Source organism: Thunnus thynnus, chromosome 10, assembly GCF_963924715.1.
Source record: "Thunnus thynnus chromosome 10, fThuThy2.1, whole genome shotgun sequence".
Classification (NCBI taxonomy): Eukaryota; Metazoa; Chordata; class Actinopteri; order Scombriformes; family Scombridae; genus Thunnus; species Thunnus thynnus.
Window position 1 is genome coordinate 4,664,755 of NC_089526.1, and position 16,343 is coordinate 4,681,097.

At 40.5% G+C, this 16,343-nt stretch overlaps 2 protein-coding genes across 2 annotated transcripts; both read left to right on the plus strand.

Annotated features, from left to right (window-relative positions):
* Positions 1-212: 212 nt before the first annotated feature.
* ensab (endosulfine alpha b) lies at positions 213-10,769 on the plus strand. The gene is made up of 3 exons (XM_067600523.1): positions 213-416; positions 4,133-4,255; positions 7,032-10,769. Exons 1-3 carry the CDS (start codon positions 360-362, stop codon positions 7,200-7,202), a joined length of 351 nt encoding a protein of 116 aa, XP_067456624.1. The 5' UTR covers positions 213-359; the 3' UTR covers positions 7,203-10,769.
* Positions 10,770-12,352: 1,583 nt separating this feature from the next.
* On the plus strand, positions 12,353-14,854 carry mcl1b (MCL1 apoptosis regulator, BCL2 family member b). Its single transcript, XM_067600522.1, has 3 exons — positions 12,353-12,973; positions 13,414-13,661; positions 13,850-14,854. Exons 1-3 carry the CDS (start codon positions 12,505-12,507, stop codon positions 13,964-13,966), a joined length of 834 nt encoding a protein of 277 aa, XP_067456623.1. The 5' UTR covers positions 12,353-12,504; the 3' UTR covers positions 13,967-14,854.
* The last annotated feature ends 1,489 nt before the right edge of the window (positions 14,855-16,343 follow it).

A 16,343-nucleotide genomic window follows, 5' to 3' on the forward strand; every position in this document is an offset into this window, starting at 1 on the left:
TTATTCAAATGATTTGTGTTGATGCAGTGCGGCCGCCGCATCGCCCCCAGTCTCCATTTTGTCAAATCATTGGCCAACGAGCTGTCAATCACGGAGAGCTGCGCCCTTACTGGCATCCCATTGGCTCTTTTTTGGCCTTTACTGCTCCGCTATTGGTTACTGTACATGTCGATCACAAGTAGGAAACCTCCCCCTCTAGTGGTGATGTCACATCTCGTTACGCCATTTTTGTTGGGGAGCAGTCGTGTTCAGAAAAGGAGGATTAGATTCAGTACAGGTACATCAGACGGTGCCTCGTACATTCATCTCTCTGAGCTTTCGGGCTAACGGGGCACCCGCTTGTGCATCACACTCACACAATGTCGTCAGAAAACCTGGACTCGGACACTCAGGTGGACTACGAGGACGAAAAGCAGGTGGGTTTGTCACTGCTGGCTTGATGTTGTTGGCTAACTTAACCACCGAGCATGCTAGCTGGAGGTGGCTACCATCAGTTAGCACAAGTGAAGTGTTTGCAATATGCTCAGCGGTGTGGCAAGGCAGGAGAGGAGCACTTGAATACTTTTAACACCATAAGAAGCTATTGGATTTGTTAGATAAATGTTAGATTGTAGCTGTCCCACCTTGCAAAGAACCTTGCCACTTTGTTTTGTCCCCTGCCTTGTGTCATTGGCTGACGAGTCCACAGCACCTCAGGCCTCATTGGTCTGTCCGGAGGGGTCTCAAAATGTGCTACCGAGGGCCGAAAGCCTCCAAATAAAGACATAACTTCACTGAATATACTTTGAATCATTGGAAACACCTGCAATGCAAAAACAAAACACTGTCTTTGCCCTGAAAGGCATCTAGCCTGAGATTCCTGGTCTTGTCCTGTCAGTGACAACAACTGCAGTGTGACAGTGCTTCCGCATTTTCACACACTGCCATAACAACGGCAATGATGTGCACATACTTCAGCACTCAACAATGCATTATCCAAAAGCCAGAGACATGAGGAGGGATCAAATGCTGCATCCTTCATACTTTATTTTTGTCAACTTTGAGGGCCTGCAGAATTGTTTCTACTGCTTAAATGGCATTACAAGCAGCAAAGTTAGGAGCATAAGAAATATAAAGAAATATCTCAACAGCCACAAGACTGTCATTAGATATTAATATAAATAATATCTTTTTAAATATGAACAAAAGAGCAGCTGACGTACATCACACTGGAATGCAGTGACTTAAAGGCAAACTATTGTTTTCTGCAGGTATTCTCAAGTATTTCAGAGAGAATTTGGGGAGAAATCTTGACTCTGCTTTAGCTTTGTTTAGTTAATCTAGATATCCAAGTGTCTGAAGACGAAATATAATGATAGTCGATGAATAATAAATGTTATATTATCCAACCATTACAAGCAGGTTGCTGACTGGCTGCACAACAGGTTGAGATTTACAAAGTTCAGGCATCTGTTGACAAACCTGTTGGTTTCTATACTCAAGTTGGGATGTGTGCACATACTTTTAAAAAAGCTGCAGTTGATGCTAATTGTATAAAGTGCTTTGCATTTTAGAGCTGCAACTATTAATCGATTAGTTGCCAACTATTAAATTAATCTTCAACTATTTTGACGATAGATTAATCGTTTTGAGTCATTTTTTAAGGAAAAAAGTCCAAATTCTCTGATTGCAGCTTCACAAATGTGAATATTTCCTGGTTTCTTTAGTCTTATATGGCAGTAAACTAAATATCTTTGGATTGTAGACAAAACAAAACATTTGAGGACGTCATCTAGATACAACATTTTTCACCATTTTGTCATGTTTATGGACCAAACAACTAAGTGATTAATTGAGAAAATAATCGACATATTAATCGATAATGAAATTAATCCTTAGCTGCAGCCTTACTGCATTTTATGACTTAAATCATCTAAAAATGCTGCGTAGAATAAGAGACACATTCAGGCCATCTCACACCCACTGATCCATATCATAGCACCACTCAAACCCACGTAACCTTTTTTTTTCAACATCGTAAAGTTTGTATGTGTCATGACTGCTCCTGATACTTAGGATGGGTTAAATGCAGAGATCAAATTTCACTGTACAACTGTATGTGTGACAAATTAAGTCCCTTTTCCTTTACCTTTGATTTGTCTATAAATTGCTGCATTAAATATTAGTTTCTATTTGACTTAACAGTCCTATTGAATAGTTAGGATTAGGGTGGGTTATGGTTGGGTTAGGGTTATGGTTGGGTTTAGGGTTAGGGTGGGTCAGGGTGAGGGTGGATTAGGCTAGGGCTAAGGTGGATTAGGGTTAAGGTGGGTTAGGGTTAGGGTAGGGCTAGGGTGGGTTAGGGTTAGGGTGGGTTAGGGGCAGGGTTAGGGTTGGGTTAGAGTTAGGGTTAAAGTTAGGGTTCTAACCCTAGAGTAGCAGAAAAATAGTTGAGTCTTCCATCTGCTTTAAGTGAGACACAGATTCAACGAGGCACTAGAACAAGCAGATACAGTATCTATATTGTTTAATCGTGTAGAAGAAACAAGTCAAACTTTGAGATGCCCAAAGGGAATTTTACAGTTCTGCACATAACAGCTTAAACTGTTCTAGAGGGCACACAAAGTACATGATGTTTGATTCTGCAGTTTCCCTGCATTGGGGCCGAATATAGTAGCTCATAAATTTCTCGTCATGGACCCAAGTGAATCAGCACACTCGGTTCCACACGTCCCCCCCCGCCCCCCTCCTCCTCCTGAGGGAATCTGTTCATCGGCTTCTGTGTCCTGAGTCACATTTTATCCCTGCCCCAGCAAGCTTTGCAGGCTGAGTGCCCTATCTTGTCTGCATAGTGGAAGTAGGTCTACAGTGTGTGTGTTCTGCTTGCTTCAGGTATACGTGCGAGGAGTGCATAAATGGCCTGTGGAGTTCATCTATTGTCCTGTGTGAACTGTACACTTTCCATTACCTGACACAGTGTTAATGTGCAGGCATGATTCACACTTTGTACACAAACAAGGTGTGTCCCAGTGGCCCAGATTACTGACCTTAATATCCACCTGACAGGGACTTGAATGACTGGTGTCTGACCAGTTTGGCCAGTGTTAGTCAGTGGTAATAACATATAAAATACTTGCTTTGTCTGCACAAATTGCCACCTCTGGCTCCTGATGTCGTAAGAACCATAAAGTGATGTGAATTTATTGTTTCTTAACTATGATTTGCAGATTTTTTCTTTAAAAAAAAAACACACACACACATAATAACGAATGAATTCACAACAGGGGATCATGAGATTTATTGTAAACGTTGTTATTTATGGCAACCAAAGCATGACCCTGACAGGAAGCAGAAAACAAGGTTTGTTATGTCCACATTAACGGAAAAAAGGCAGCTTGTAGGAACTTGTAATGAAACAATCAACAATGCTCTCATTTCATGTCACGCTTAAAGTGAATTTTCAGGGTTTCGCAAACACAAATTGTGCTTTAAGTTTTTAAATGTGGAGTTCTTTATCTCTTTACAGTGATAGTTTAATAATGAAAGAATAGATTTATTGAAAAGAACTTGTAGACTTCTGGAGTTCGGAGTTTATTCCCTAGCGACTAGTTTTAGCTTTAACAGATTCAAACATGAAGTTGTGCCACTTAATTAGAATCAAAAATACTCACAAGCTGTTTTGCATAATATGATAATAATAATCTCAGTTATTAGTTATCAATATAAGCTCCTGTATTCTCTTTTCAGGCCTCTGCTTTTACCGAGTTTTGTCCTGCACAAATTAGTCTTTGAGAGACTGTAACTCATGCTGTGACTCATACTGTCATGAAGTATCATGTTCAGTTCCCATTAGTCACTACACAGCAAAGGTTTTCAAGAGTTTGAGTGTTTTTAAAGAGTGAAGCGGCCCCATGCTCCACATAGACTTTACCGTAGGAATTTTGATGTTTTTGTAGAAGCAGCAGCATTTTTGGAATCGTAGGGTGACCGTAAATGAGCGCCTGTCACATAACCAGCTGTTCCAGTTGTGCTTAAAGGTCTAAAGGTCTTTAAAAGAGATTCCTTTCCTGAGGATGTTTCAGCTGAGACTTTGAGTAGTCAGTGTTTTCTGCAAAGGAAGAGTGTTTATGTGTGTCTGTTCTTGTCTCCACAGGACTCCCAGGAGAAGAATGCGAACCCGGTGAAGGCAGAGGAGGCCAAGCTGAAGGCAAAGTACCCCGGCCTGGGCCAGAAGCCTGGAGGCTCAGACTTCCTAATGAAGAGACTACAGAAAGGGGTAGGTGACCATGAGTCATACATGACATGGTGGGAGACTAGGACTGCAAACGTGTTGTTTTATCTCATCAATAGTCCAAAATCAAGAGATATTCTGTTTATTATCATGTATGACACAGAAAAGCATCAAATATTCACATTTCAGAGGCTGAAACCTGCAAATTTGGGGCATTTTTCCCCAAAACAAATGTACTAAAGTGATTATTCAACACGATTGATTATTGTTACCGACTAATTTTGTCAGTCGACTGATCGTCGCAGCTCTAGAAACAGGAGGATTTAATGGAGATTTATAAAAGTCACACAGATATTGTGGTGCAAATTTTGGGCATTTTGCTTGTTCAGATTGCTCAATTTATTCATCCAACTGTCCAAAAAACTAAATATATTCAGTTTACTATCATATATGACAAAGAAAAGCATAAAATTCCTCATATTTAAGATGCCTGAACCAGCAAGTTTTTGTCATTTTTACTTGTAAAATGGCTAAAACAATTATTCGATTATCAAAATAGTTGCAGATGAATCCTCTGTCAATTGACAATTAATCAACTAACCATTGCAGCTCTATTGGAGACATAATTGTGTCTCATTGAAATCTAGTCAGAGATGTTTTGTTAGCAAACCTCTGAACCGCCTGCTGCTCATATATAACTTTCTGCATTTGGTGCAAATTTTTTTTTAAAAGATTGAAAAAGTATTTGCAAGTATCTTGACCAGCTGATTGTTGTGCTGAGGTCATTGCATTGTTGTCACTGAAAAATCTGATTGACGAACTTAAAGCACTGCTGGAGAAGCAACCACCTGTAGCATGTCCTACATTTATTTTCCCATTTTCTGTAAAACATTTTGTATTTTCTTAAGCTTGAAGATAACTTACGTCATATTGAGATGTTGATAGTTTGGCTGCAATCGTGTTTTACTGTAGAAAATGTTTCAATCGTCTTAAACATTCCTGATAAACATTTTGTGTTGCTCACAACCAAACAGCAAGAGCTTCTATCTAAAGCTGCCATTTTGTCGTCTGTTCAACAATCCATCAAAGCAGAGAGAGAAATAATTTCTCTATTGACTCAGTAGACCAGAAAAACAATACATCCACTTCCTTAGCATGTGAAATACAACAGCTTCTTCCATTAGAAATTTTTTATTTGTAATTTGAACAACAGGGAAGAGCACACAAAGGCGTCGTTCTCTCTCTCCTCTCTCTCCTCTCTCACTTTTCCTCAACTGTAAAAACCATTGCTCTCTCCACCTACAACAACTGCGTATGTTACAGAGAACTTACACCACTAGAGATTATTGAAAGTCATTCTGGGAAATCACTGACTAGGAGTAGGAGTAGCCGAGGCAGGCTGAGGGAAAGCCAAAACAGTAAATTGCTGTACTTCATCATAAGATAAGTCCCTGAATGAACATCATCACAGACTGATGATATCAAGCAGAGTTAGAAAACCTAAAAATGTGCAGTTTTCTTTTCCGCCTTTTTTATTATTCCAATAAAAAGCAAATAAAATAATTGAACCCTTTTCATCTTTTGGTGTTAAAAGATAGACCGGAAAAAATGTGAACCTATCTTAATTCCTCCTGTCTATACTGGCTGTGTTCCTAATGCTATTACAATTTAGAGAAGAGGGCCAAAAGTTCTGTGGAAAAATACATTCTAGGGAATTTCAAACTAAAAAAGAGTATAACTTTGATATATAGCGACTTGATTTGAATAAAGAGCGCAGCATGTTCCCTGTGGATACCTGTACACTATCTCCTCTCCGGGTTTGTGTGTATCTGACACATTGAAATAATGTCTGTAGATCACTGTGTTGACTACATAAAAATCACTCAGTCACTGCAGTCACTGCACTCGGTTATCACCCTAAACAATGTTTCAGTATATTTAGATCTGATTTATATATCTCGCTGCTGGCTCTGGAAAAAGGTGTGTACATCTGGTCTGAAGGCGTGAGGTGCGCATGTTCTTACCATACATTCTGTTTTTTTTTTATTAATACCGGTTTATGTGTGGGGAAATTGCATATGAATGATCATTTATACATCTGGCTCCAGGATGTCAGAATTCAGAGTCACTCTCACCGGTGCAGCCAAACAATTTTTCACATTCACACACAAATTTTCACTCGTATATAAGAGTGAAATACACCGCAGGCTGTAGGCACTCTAGATAAAAGTCCAACCTAGAATACAGTAGCTTTTTATCAGTTACTAATCCATTAAAACATTCCCAAATCAACCCCAATAGCAATCCTACAGCATGTGTGGTGTTCTGTACATTCCTCCTCTTGTCATCTTTATATATACGTTAGTACAACATACCAACAAAACCAGTCATCAACAAAGAACCACACATAGTCTGCGCAACCACAAGCTACGTCAGTTCTGAGAGGCACATGCTAGATCTGTGTGTCAGCTGAAGTTTTGAAGATATGCATTTGTTTGTGGTGCCTGGCGCAAAAAAAAAAACACATGCAACAGCCTCATATTAGCTTTGGCAGAAGGAGGATTTTGTTTGTCCTCCATTTCTTACATTAGGATTGCATTAGGAAGGGTCCTCCGCAGGGCCAGTATGGACAGGTTGAACAACTGAAGGAATCGATGACTCTTTCATTGTAGATTTAGGCATCTAAGTATTGTTTTAGGAGTTCATATATCAAATCCATGCTGTCTTTGATGAGAACAGCTTGTTTTCTTGCTCAATAAAAATCATTAAGCAGTGCATCTCTAAAGCTTTTAGCACCTCTTATCTCTCTTTTCTCGCACAGCAAAAGTACTTCGACTCGGGCGACTACAACATGGCCAAGGCCAAGATGAAAAACAAGCAGCTTCCCGTGGCGGGGCCTGACAAGAACCTGGTTACCGGCGACCACATTCCCACGCCGCAAGACCTGCCCCAGAGGAAGTCCTCCTTGGTGACCAGCAAGCTAGCCGGCTAGCCATCATCATCCCAGAAGCACCCTCACTCCCTGGGGCTCCCGGCAAAATGTCCCTCCTTTTCCTTCTTCTCCTCCTCCTCACCCATGTCCCCAATATGTCCTCCCCTCCCCTTCCCTTCCCTTCCCTTCCCTTTTCATCCCCCAGGCACCACTGGCTTTAACATATCGGGCAGAGTTGTATAAGTTAAAACTACATTTGCTTGTATGTGGGTGGGGCGGGGTGGGAGGGAAGGAGGTTGAAGCGTCCCACGCGGTCGCGGCCTTTTCTGCCTTCTCACCACGCACAGCTCTGCCCCCTCTGCGCACTCTGCTCTACCGCCTCCCTTATGTCTTGGTTTTTCGGTGTTCCAAGATGCATCACAGTAGGTGTGTGTTATCGGGCAGGGGGTTGGATGGGGTGAGTTAATGCACTTTGTATTCTGTATAGTATGTTTGGGTTTTTTTTTTGTTTTTTTTTTTTGCATCCTGAATGACACCAAAATAATGTGTGTAAGGGAGTTAGGAACCATGATCGCAGTGAGTTTCTTTCTGATCTTTATGTTCCCTATCTATGCTGGTTGCAGGCTTTCGGCGGGAAGATGTATGTGAATATTTGCTTGCATACCAAATCTGTGATGGGCTGCCGCCTAACTTAAGAGTTCTCTGGTGTTCACTGACACCGTTATCGGGGGTCGGGGGGGGAGGGGGAATGATCGGAGGCTTCCTTTCATCTCATCCTTCGGTCACCTTTTGACAAAAATCTGACGTCGTCTGCTGCAGCTCAGCCAAACAGGAATTTGAAACGCCACTTTTTTTTTCTCTCTCTCTGCTCATGTTGCTTTAATTCTTGACTCCCTTTGCTCCTGTTCTCTCTTAATATGCTGCATGATTGTAACAAAAGAAAAAAATTAACTTGTTTTTAACGGGAGTGGGACATCTGCTTAGTGATAGGGAAGTATCAAAACAAAACACACGAAGCTCTGAAATGTCCACAGTCACATTTATTTTCCTTCCTTTTCCTTTTTGCTGTCCTGACAATCCATGAACACACGCTCCTGTTTGCAGCCCAGGGCAAGAGCCAGCTGAGTATATCCTCGTATTATCTTTTTTTAAAGGCTGGGAAGCCTGCCAATCTGTGTTCAGTCTTAGTTCGGTTGCTGTTGAGTTGCATCAAGACGTGTGTTTACTATGAAGCTAAAAGATTTGTAGGGGGGGGGGGGGATTGAAGCACCCTGCATAGAGTGTACGCTTCTGTAAATAATACTCAAACAAGCACGTAATTCCTGATAAGCTCAGCGCTTTGAAGACCAGACCAGCTAGCATGCCTGAGAGAAACGGTAGTGCTCACCCGGGATTTACGACGTGGGATTTCTGGCGTGGAAATTCAGCGCTTTACCAATCGAGCTAAATTCACACTGCAGCTATCGGGGCTCAGACAGACGGATGCATATGTCTTTCCAATGTGACATTACCATGTAATCATCTGGCTCACATTGTGATCAGATGAGGCAGCCAAGCCAGTTTGGCTCACGCTGTGTTTGGATGTCATGGAGATACGAACAGTAATACGACCGCCGTTACACGGCTGCTATATCTGATCACATAAGTCATATTGAAGAGACAAAAGTAACCGTCGTCATAGCCTTTATAGTTTTGTCCCCCCAATAGCACGTGTGCAGTAAAAATTGTTTTGAGACATTTGGGACCGACCAAAAGAATGACTTATTCTAGCTGCTTGTTACAGCTGAAAAAGGACGTTAATTTTGTCTTTTTTTTTTTTTTTTTTTTTTGGGAGACTGTTTTCTCCTTGTTTTAACACTTTCAAAATGTTTATCGCAGTGAGACAGCAGGTTCCTTGACCTTTTGCCCACTTTGGTAACTCACATTGTGAAACACTAATTTAAATAAGAAAATGATACTGCTTTACATCCCTTAAAACCATAACTGGAGTAAAGGTCTACATCTACTCCCAGTGCCCTGTAGAACAATGTTTTGTTTTGTTTTTTCTTCCCAAACTGACACACTATACAGACTGATCTTTGATCTCAGGGGTGTCAGAGGGTAAACAGCAGGCAACCTGATAACCACAGGTGTCAATCCAGCTCCCAAGATCGTCATCACGGGCTCAAAGTGGGACACTGCATGCCTGCAGGATACGCTCACTCCCAACACTTGGCAAAGCAGGGAGAGATTTTATAACATATGGTAATAGGGCAAAGTGTGAGCGTGTGTCAAGTTCCACCTGTTAAAGTGGTTCAACCTCCCAAAGAGGTTAATGAGTGATCAATAAATCTGCAGACTTTGAATGCATGCAGTCCACACGTTCATGAGTCTAAACCGGACGCCAGCACTCACTGAGAATCAGCCTCCTTGTATAATACTGCTTCAGGGAACCTTCACGAATGCACACTCCACCACCACCACCACCACCACCACGTAGGCTAGGTGATAGGGTGCATGCACCATCACATTCTCAACCTCACTTGTTTCTTTTTTTCATCATCGAGACTTTCAAATGTGTCAAATTTGCAGTGGGTGAAAGAGAACTGACCTGTACGTATGTGCTTGTTACGGTGATGTATGAATGCACTGCTTTTTCGCTGTTCCAGCCATTGTAAATATACTTAAAACAGGAAGGGATTTATGTGTTGTTTCCCACCTGCTTTCACTCTTTCATAGCCTGAGCTATTTCTGATTCAATGGTTCCTCTCTCCTTTTTGAGTTTAACACTACTTCTGCTGTATCTTAGTGTATTGCAGAGGCTATGTGAAATCTGTATCATATGAAAATATGTGTAAATGCTGCTGATTCAGTCAAAAGACAAATCTAAGAGATGATACCCTGTAAAGAACACCTGTCCTCTGATTCTACCAGTCTGACTTTCTTCTTCCCGAGTATCTCCGTTTCAGAGTCCTTAAGCTCCTGTGGCAGTTTCAGACTGGTAAAACTTCAATGCAAATGCTAAAATTCTACCATTTAAATTGTAAAGGTGCATTGTTAATCCAACTTTTTGGGTCTGGACAGAGTTTAATAGAAAAGTCTGGAAGCCTTTATATTACTTTTGAATGCCAAGAACAGACCATTTAGCCTCATGTTGAGTTTAAAAGCCTACAGTCTCCAGCTTTAAGATGTAAAGATTGCTAAAAAAAAAAAAAAAAAAAGATATGGGGTGTATAAGCTACAACATGTTTTATGAAACAACAGTGGACAGGAGTTCTTGAACGCTACTTGACGTCTGGCTTTGCACGGAGCAGTTCAACGAGAGGAAATAGCAGGGTATGTTTCAAACCCAGTACACAGGGTGTCTCTCGTTCAGCTATGATAAACACGTGCCAGAATGTATAAAGAAATGACAGGCTGTGTGCTCTGAAGTACTTTTTTTTTTGTGCTGCTTTTACCTTATCTGTTTTCTTGTTGTTTTGCAAGTAAATGTTTCTTTTTTTTTTTTTTTCTTGTGTTCTCTTATTTCATTATTAGTATATTTCATCCTTGGCCCAAGGTAACTGCAGGGAAATCAGAGGCACCCTTGCTTCCAAGAAAAAAAAATAAGGGTTTACATGATTAAAAAAAAAAAAAAAAAAAAAAAAAGGATGACTGGAGAACACAGGAATGATTTTAAGATTTCAGAAAGTACAGGAGAATGTTTCAGTTCTGTGGGAGTAGGTGAGAGGATTTTTGTCAGTATTTGAAATAAACTTTTACATTAATAAGATTTCTCTGTTGTTTTTCATTGATGTCAGGTGTCTGGTCTAGTTGTAAGGAGAAAAGGTCCCAAGTTGAAGCGTAAAAGGCTTTAAGAAAGGGTTCTCGATTTGTCAAGTCTAAAATGTATTTAAAAGTTGATCTGAAGCTGAAATGAAGCTTCAGCATCCAAATGAGTCAAATCAAGTAGATATCTTTCAATGTTACAGTCTTTTTAGAGCCAAAGTTCCTCTTTTTGTTATTATACTTCCACCGCTGCTCAACAGGGAAACACAAAGAGGGAATTTGATGCTAAAAAGACTGTAAATGTGTCAGATATCCACTTGATATGACTAACTCAGACTGCTGAAGCCTCATATTTTTTAAATGCATTTTTGCCCAAAATGACTGTGTGGACACACTGGATTTTGGTCCCCATCACTTACATTGAAAGCACATTTGAAGAGGAGGAATGGTTACAGCAAGGAAAAGCTCTTCCACTGTTCATATCGACACCTGACTGTTGTTTTAAGACACACTTAAAAAAAAAAAATTGTGAATGTATCCTTTTAAATTTGTGGGTAAGAACATGGAGATGCTGAAAAGGCGTATAGCCTCCGTTTGACCACCAGGGGGAAGCACTGTCCTTTATTTCAGACTCGTGACCAGAGAAAAGAGAGTTATGACAACTTCCAACATTCTAACCAAAAAATAAATGGAAAATTTTACTTATGTAGAGTAAAATCACATGTCAAAAAGTCTCACAGACTGGGATGACAAAAACCCTGCTGCTCCTCAACTTGAGGAAATTTTTAAGTATGGCCTGACATGTTAATCCCAAGGTTATACATCATCTTTTCCCCCATTTACTGCAGTAAATTACATTTCCGTGCTGTCTGCAGCCTCTTTATTAGCCCAGGATCAGTGTCAGAGTGAGACCAAAGACTTTCATTAGACCACCATAACTGCTGCATAACACAACTGCACTTTTGCTAAATCTACAATGTCATGGTTTAAAAGGCGATATGTTCAAACTGTACTAAACTATTAACAATTTAAGAAACGGCAATAGCCTGTTTATATTATTATAGCATTTGCTATTATCATTATTACCTTTATTATTGGTGATTAATGTTTCTGATTATGTCATTACTTTCTATAAACACTGCAGATGTATCTATGGTATTTCCGACGATAATAAACTCCACCCACAAGTCTTCATATAGTCGCTTTAGATGTCATGGAAAAATACCAAAAATATTCCATAAATCGATCACAATATTTAGACCCTCCTGCTTAATGATTTGAGTTTTCATAATCATTATCATTGTAGTCCCACCCATTTGTTTATGTTTAAAAAATTTTAAACTAGCCTTATCAACACAACGAACAGCACAATTTGAAAAAGTTGTTTGGGGAAGTACGTGCTTTCGTGACGTGCGCAGACGTAACGACGTCCCACTTGGAGTTGATATTAAGACCGTACGTGTCCTCGCTTCCGTTCCACTTCTAACCGTCATGGGGAACGAGTGAACGTGAAGGGCAAGGCTAGCTTTTTGATTACACAGGCTAGCAGCAAACGTCTAATCTCATTCATATTTGGTGAACAATTAGGCGCAATTTTTTCAAGCTAAATTTCAAAATGAATATCCTAAGGAACGTGAAACCCGTCGGAGTTACAAGCTTTCTCATTCTTCCTCAAAATGGAGTCGTGGACTTCGGCCCAGGAGGTTCCTCCCCGCAGACGGACAGGGCCCCAACCATTGACACTCACAACGGAAATTTGGGCTCAAATAATACTTCAAAACAGCGGCCGAGTGCACTCGCGGTGCCTACAAAAAATGGGTATGCACAAAAAATTATTCGGGAGGAGGACAGCGACAACGGATCTTTGCCCAGCACCCCGGAGCAGCACTCCGACAGTGAACTCGAGGTCTCCGGATCCCAAGCTATGTACGAGGCGTTAGAGGAAGACACCAGGCAACTCATGAAACGTTTCCTGGGAGAATTTACGGGACTTTTGAATCCTCGGTGGAAAGAAAGAAAAGATCTAGCAACAATGAAGAGAGTTGTGGACGACGTATTGGAGAAACACAGATACGCATACAATGGTAGGTATCGATTCTTATGTGTGGGTTTCATGATAAAGGCGGTTATCTACTCAAAGCATTTTATCTGCTTCAACTACAAGCTGTGTTTGACTGCATACATTCCTCACCACAGACACCACGTTTGAAACTGCTGTTTTGGCCTGTAGGAGCCATTTTACACTCACAGGGAGTAACAAGGAAATAATACCTAAGCTAGATTTAACTAAGTAGGCAATAAGTAATCCATTTAAATAAATAAGAATAACTGAACTTGCACTGCACTTTTCATTTGCAGTGAATCTCAAAGTGCTACAGCGTTAAAAACATTGAACACACAACATAGAGAAAACAAGTTAAGATGAAAAGCCTTCCTGAATAAAAAGGGTTAAATATAAATATCTCACTGATAAATGCAAAAACAAAACAGGTGTCTGACCCTGACTTTTTTTTTTTTTTTTAAGGTATGGTCAACAAACTGTCATTGGATGACAGGGATGATATGAGGTTCGTCAGTGCAGTAGCCAATAGCCTCTTTGGAGACGGGACCACCAACTGGGGCCGAGTCGCCAGCCTGGTCGCCTTCGGGGCTGTGGTATGTCAGTACTTGAAGGAGAAGGGCAGAGAGAACTGCGTGGAGCTGGTGGGAGAGGAGATCTCGACATACCTGCTGACTCACCAGAGGGACTGGCTGGTCAAGAACAACTCCTGGGTGAGTCCTGGTTAATGGCTGAATGACAGGATGTTGTAAAAAAGAGAGAGAAATGTACTGATTGCATAACTGTTCTCATGTTGCAAGAGAAGTCTGCGTGTACAGTGAACAAGCGACTTTGCCCTTGTGCGTCACTCCTTTAGATTTTAATCTAATTAGTTTCTTTTTCCAATCCATTGGTTTTCCAGGATGGCTTTGTGGAGTTCTTTCGAGTAGCAGACCCGGAGTCCACAGTGAGGAACACACTCATGGCCTTTGCTGGATTTGCTGGTATCGGGGCAACACTGGCCCTGTTGATCAGGTGAATAAGTTGGACTTTCAAAGACTTATTTTTACACATGAGCAAAATTCGTGCTGGATGCTTCCTCTTTTAAAAAACCTTCCACTTCGCATTGGGTTTGGACAAAAGAAGATGGAAATGAAAGCGTTACTGCTGATAAGACAATACCCCAGTAGTTCCTTTCTTTTTCTCGGGCTCCCCTCCACCTCCAACTGCAAAAACAAGTACCTTTGATGTTGATGTTGGGGGACAGACTCTACTCTCAGCCACCTTCCTTCAATTAGGTTTTATTTAATTTACAAAGGAGTTTATTTTTCTAATAAATGTAAAATATGTTTCTATGACGATATAAATGGTTATGGGCATCAGTTGACCTGATTTTTTGCTTGTCTTATGTTTTGGCTGATTATGTTTACGTGTTGATCTAACTATACATTACAATTCAGTGGCTGAAGGGCAAAGCTGCATTTTTTTTTCCATGTCATGCAGAAATGAAGCCCATTTTCATAGAGCCCATTCACAACCCTTGGATGCTTTTGGTATGGACACTCAAATCGAGAGAAGAGAGGAGGGGTGGATTTGCATAAGTGTAGCTCTACTTCCTCATTATGGAAATGTTGGAGCTACACTGGGAAACGAGAGCAACAACATACAGGACGTTTGGTTGAACAGCAGCCTGGAAAGTTTGAGTCTGTTGGAAGAAATGTCAGAGGACTGTGAATTGGAAATCTGATGCAGATGGTGTTGATCGAAGAACTGCACTAAAGCTGACAATAGACGAAAAATGATGCTGGCCTACAGAGCAAGAAAGCAGTGAATGATTTATAGTTTGGATCCAGTTCAAAGCTAACAGAAATTTGTATAGATTTCAATTCAGTTTGCTAGTTAATAAAACAGATATATAATTAACATATATTGACCTTTTGATGCCGTCTTTCTATTGGGGGAACATTGAAAAAAGCAGAAGGCATAGGTTACATGCACACCTCTGCTGGTTCCACTGTTCTGAAATGAATCACTCTGCTCTACACTAATTTTACCTCTTCTGCACATGACAACCTTTTGATGTTTATTCACACCACAACCCGAGACAGAGCCATTTCCTAGAAATTTTCGACGCGGCTGTGGCAGCGCCTCCATCGCATTGAGCGCTCAGCTGTAGCCGCAGTTTTTGCGAGTTGCAGTAGCGGCGTGTTGATATCTGCAAAGAGTCGGTGCACAACATCGTCGCTCATTGCAGAAGCTAGATTGTGAAACTGGGGTAAACAGGTCACAACATCCTCTAAAATTACATAACACTGTCTACTTCCTGGGTTGGAAGTCTTGTAGCTACCTTAGAAACTGGTGACTTAATCATGTATGATATATTTGATTGGATATTTAACTGTTTTAATAATCTGTTGTCGCTTTTTTTTTTAAAGAATTTTGGCTGTTTTCTCTTTAACTGACATCTTTGATATGGTTGTAGTCTACTAGACCAAAGCTCCACCCTGTTCTGATATACTGTTGCTTGTAAGGATGCAAATTTTATGCAGTTTCTCTAATCAATAGGCGGCCATCTTAACAATCGATTAGCGGTTAATCATTAACAATTTATGAAATACGCTGGACATTTTTCCAGTAGAAAACTACCAACATGACCTATGTTCGACACAAAATGCGAGTAGGCTACATTAGTAATTAGTTCAAAGAACAGATAAAATAAACACCCAAGTTACTTGAATTTTAACTTAAATAACAGTAAATGTTGACTTAGTTTAAAAATTAGGAGCTCCCACTCCGTTCTGTCACCGTATATTCAACAACTGGTCAAACAAAATGCAAAATATTAAACAAGCAAACTGCTGCACAACTTCCAGTTTCATTGAAGGATGTAATTAGATCATAATAGATGCGTTGGACATATTTAATAATTAACGTCAATAGTAAATAACTCGTTGTTACTTTTCTCTTCCTTGGATGGCAGGGTGGTACATTTGTTTTACAATAAGTGCAGCCTTTAGGGAGGGTCAGCAAACACACCTGTAACCCAACCTTATTAAAGAGTGAGAGACTCTACCTGGTGGCACAATTGCGTACTACAGCAAGTCAACAGAACATTTTCCGACCGTTACACTGCACATCCCTCGACTTCTGCGTTATGGGTTAATATATCTTTAGTCGGTTAAATTATTAACAGCATTTAATCGATAATTGGTTAATCACTGACATCCTAATTGCTTATAAAATTGGTCTAGGAATTTGCATTTATGGTAGTTCACTGTGGGTAAGACAGTGCTGTAGTCAATATTCCATTTAAACCTGAAATGACTCTCAATCCTCAAACAGGGGAATCCCTGGTCATGATGTGTGGCTGCTGCGCCCTTGTTTGTTCAGATCCTCCCGTTGTCTCGGGTTACAGG

Excerpts from the sequence above, each read along its gene's own strand:
- ensab (XM_067600523.1), top strand. The coding sequence starts at position 360 with ATGTCGTCAGAAAACCTGGACTCGGACACTCAGGTGGACTACGAGGAC. Across the intron at positions 417-4,132 it reads ACTACGAGGACGAAAAGCAG|GACTCCCAGGAGAAGAATGC; the intron begins GTGGGTTTGTCA and ends TTGTCTCCACAG. Across the intron at positions 4,256-7,031 it reads TGAAGAGACTACAGAAAGGG|CAAAAGTACTTCGACTCGGG; the intron begins GTAGGTGACCAT and ends TTTCTCGCACAG.
- mcl1b (XM_067600522.1), top strand. The coding sequence starts at position 12,505 with ATGAATATCCTAAGGAACGTGAAACCCGTCGGAGTTACAAGCTTTCTC. Across the intron at positions 12,974-13,413 it reads ACACAGATACGCATACAATG|GTATGGTCAACAAACTGTCA; the intron begins GTAGGTATCGAT and ends TTTTTTTTTAAG. Across the intron at positions 13,662-13,849 it reads TGGTCAAGAACAACTCCTGG|GATGGCTTTGTGGAGTTCTT; the intron begins GTGAGTCCTGGT and ends TTGGTTTTCCAG.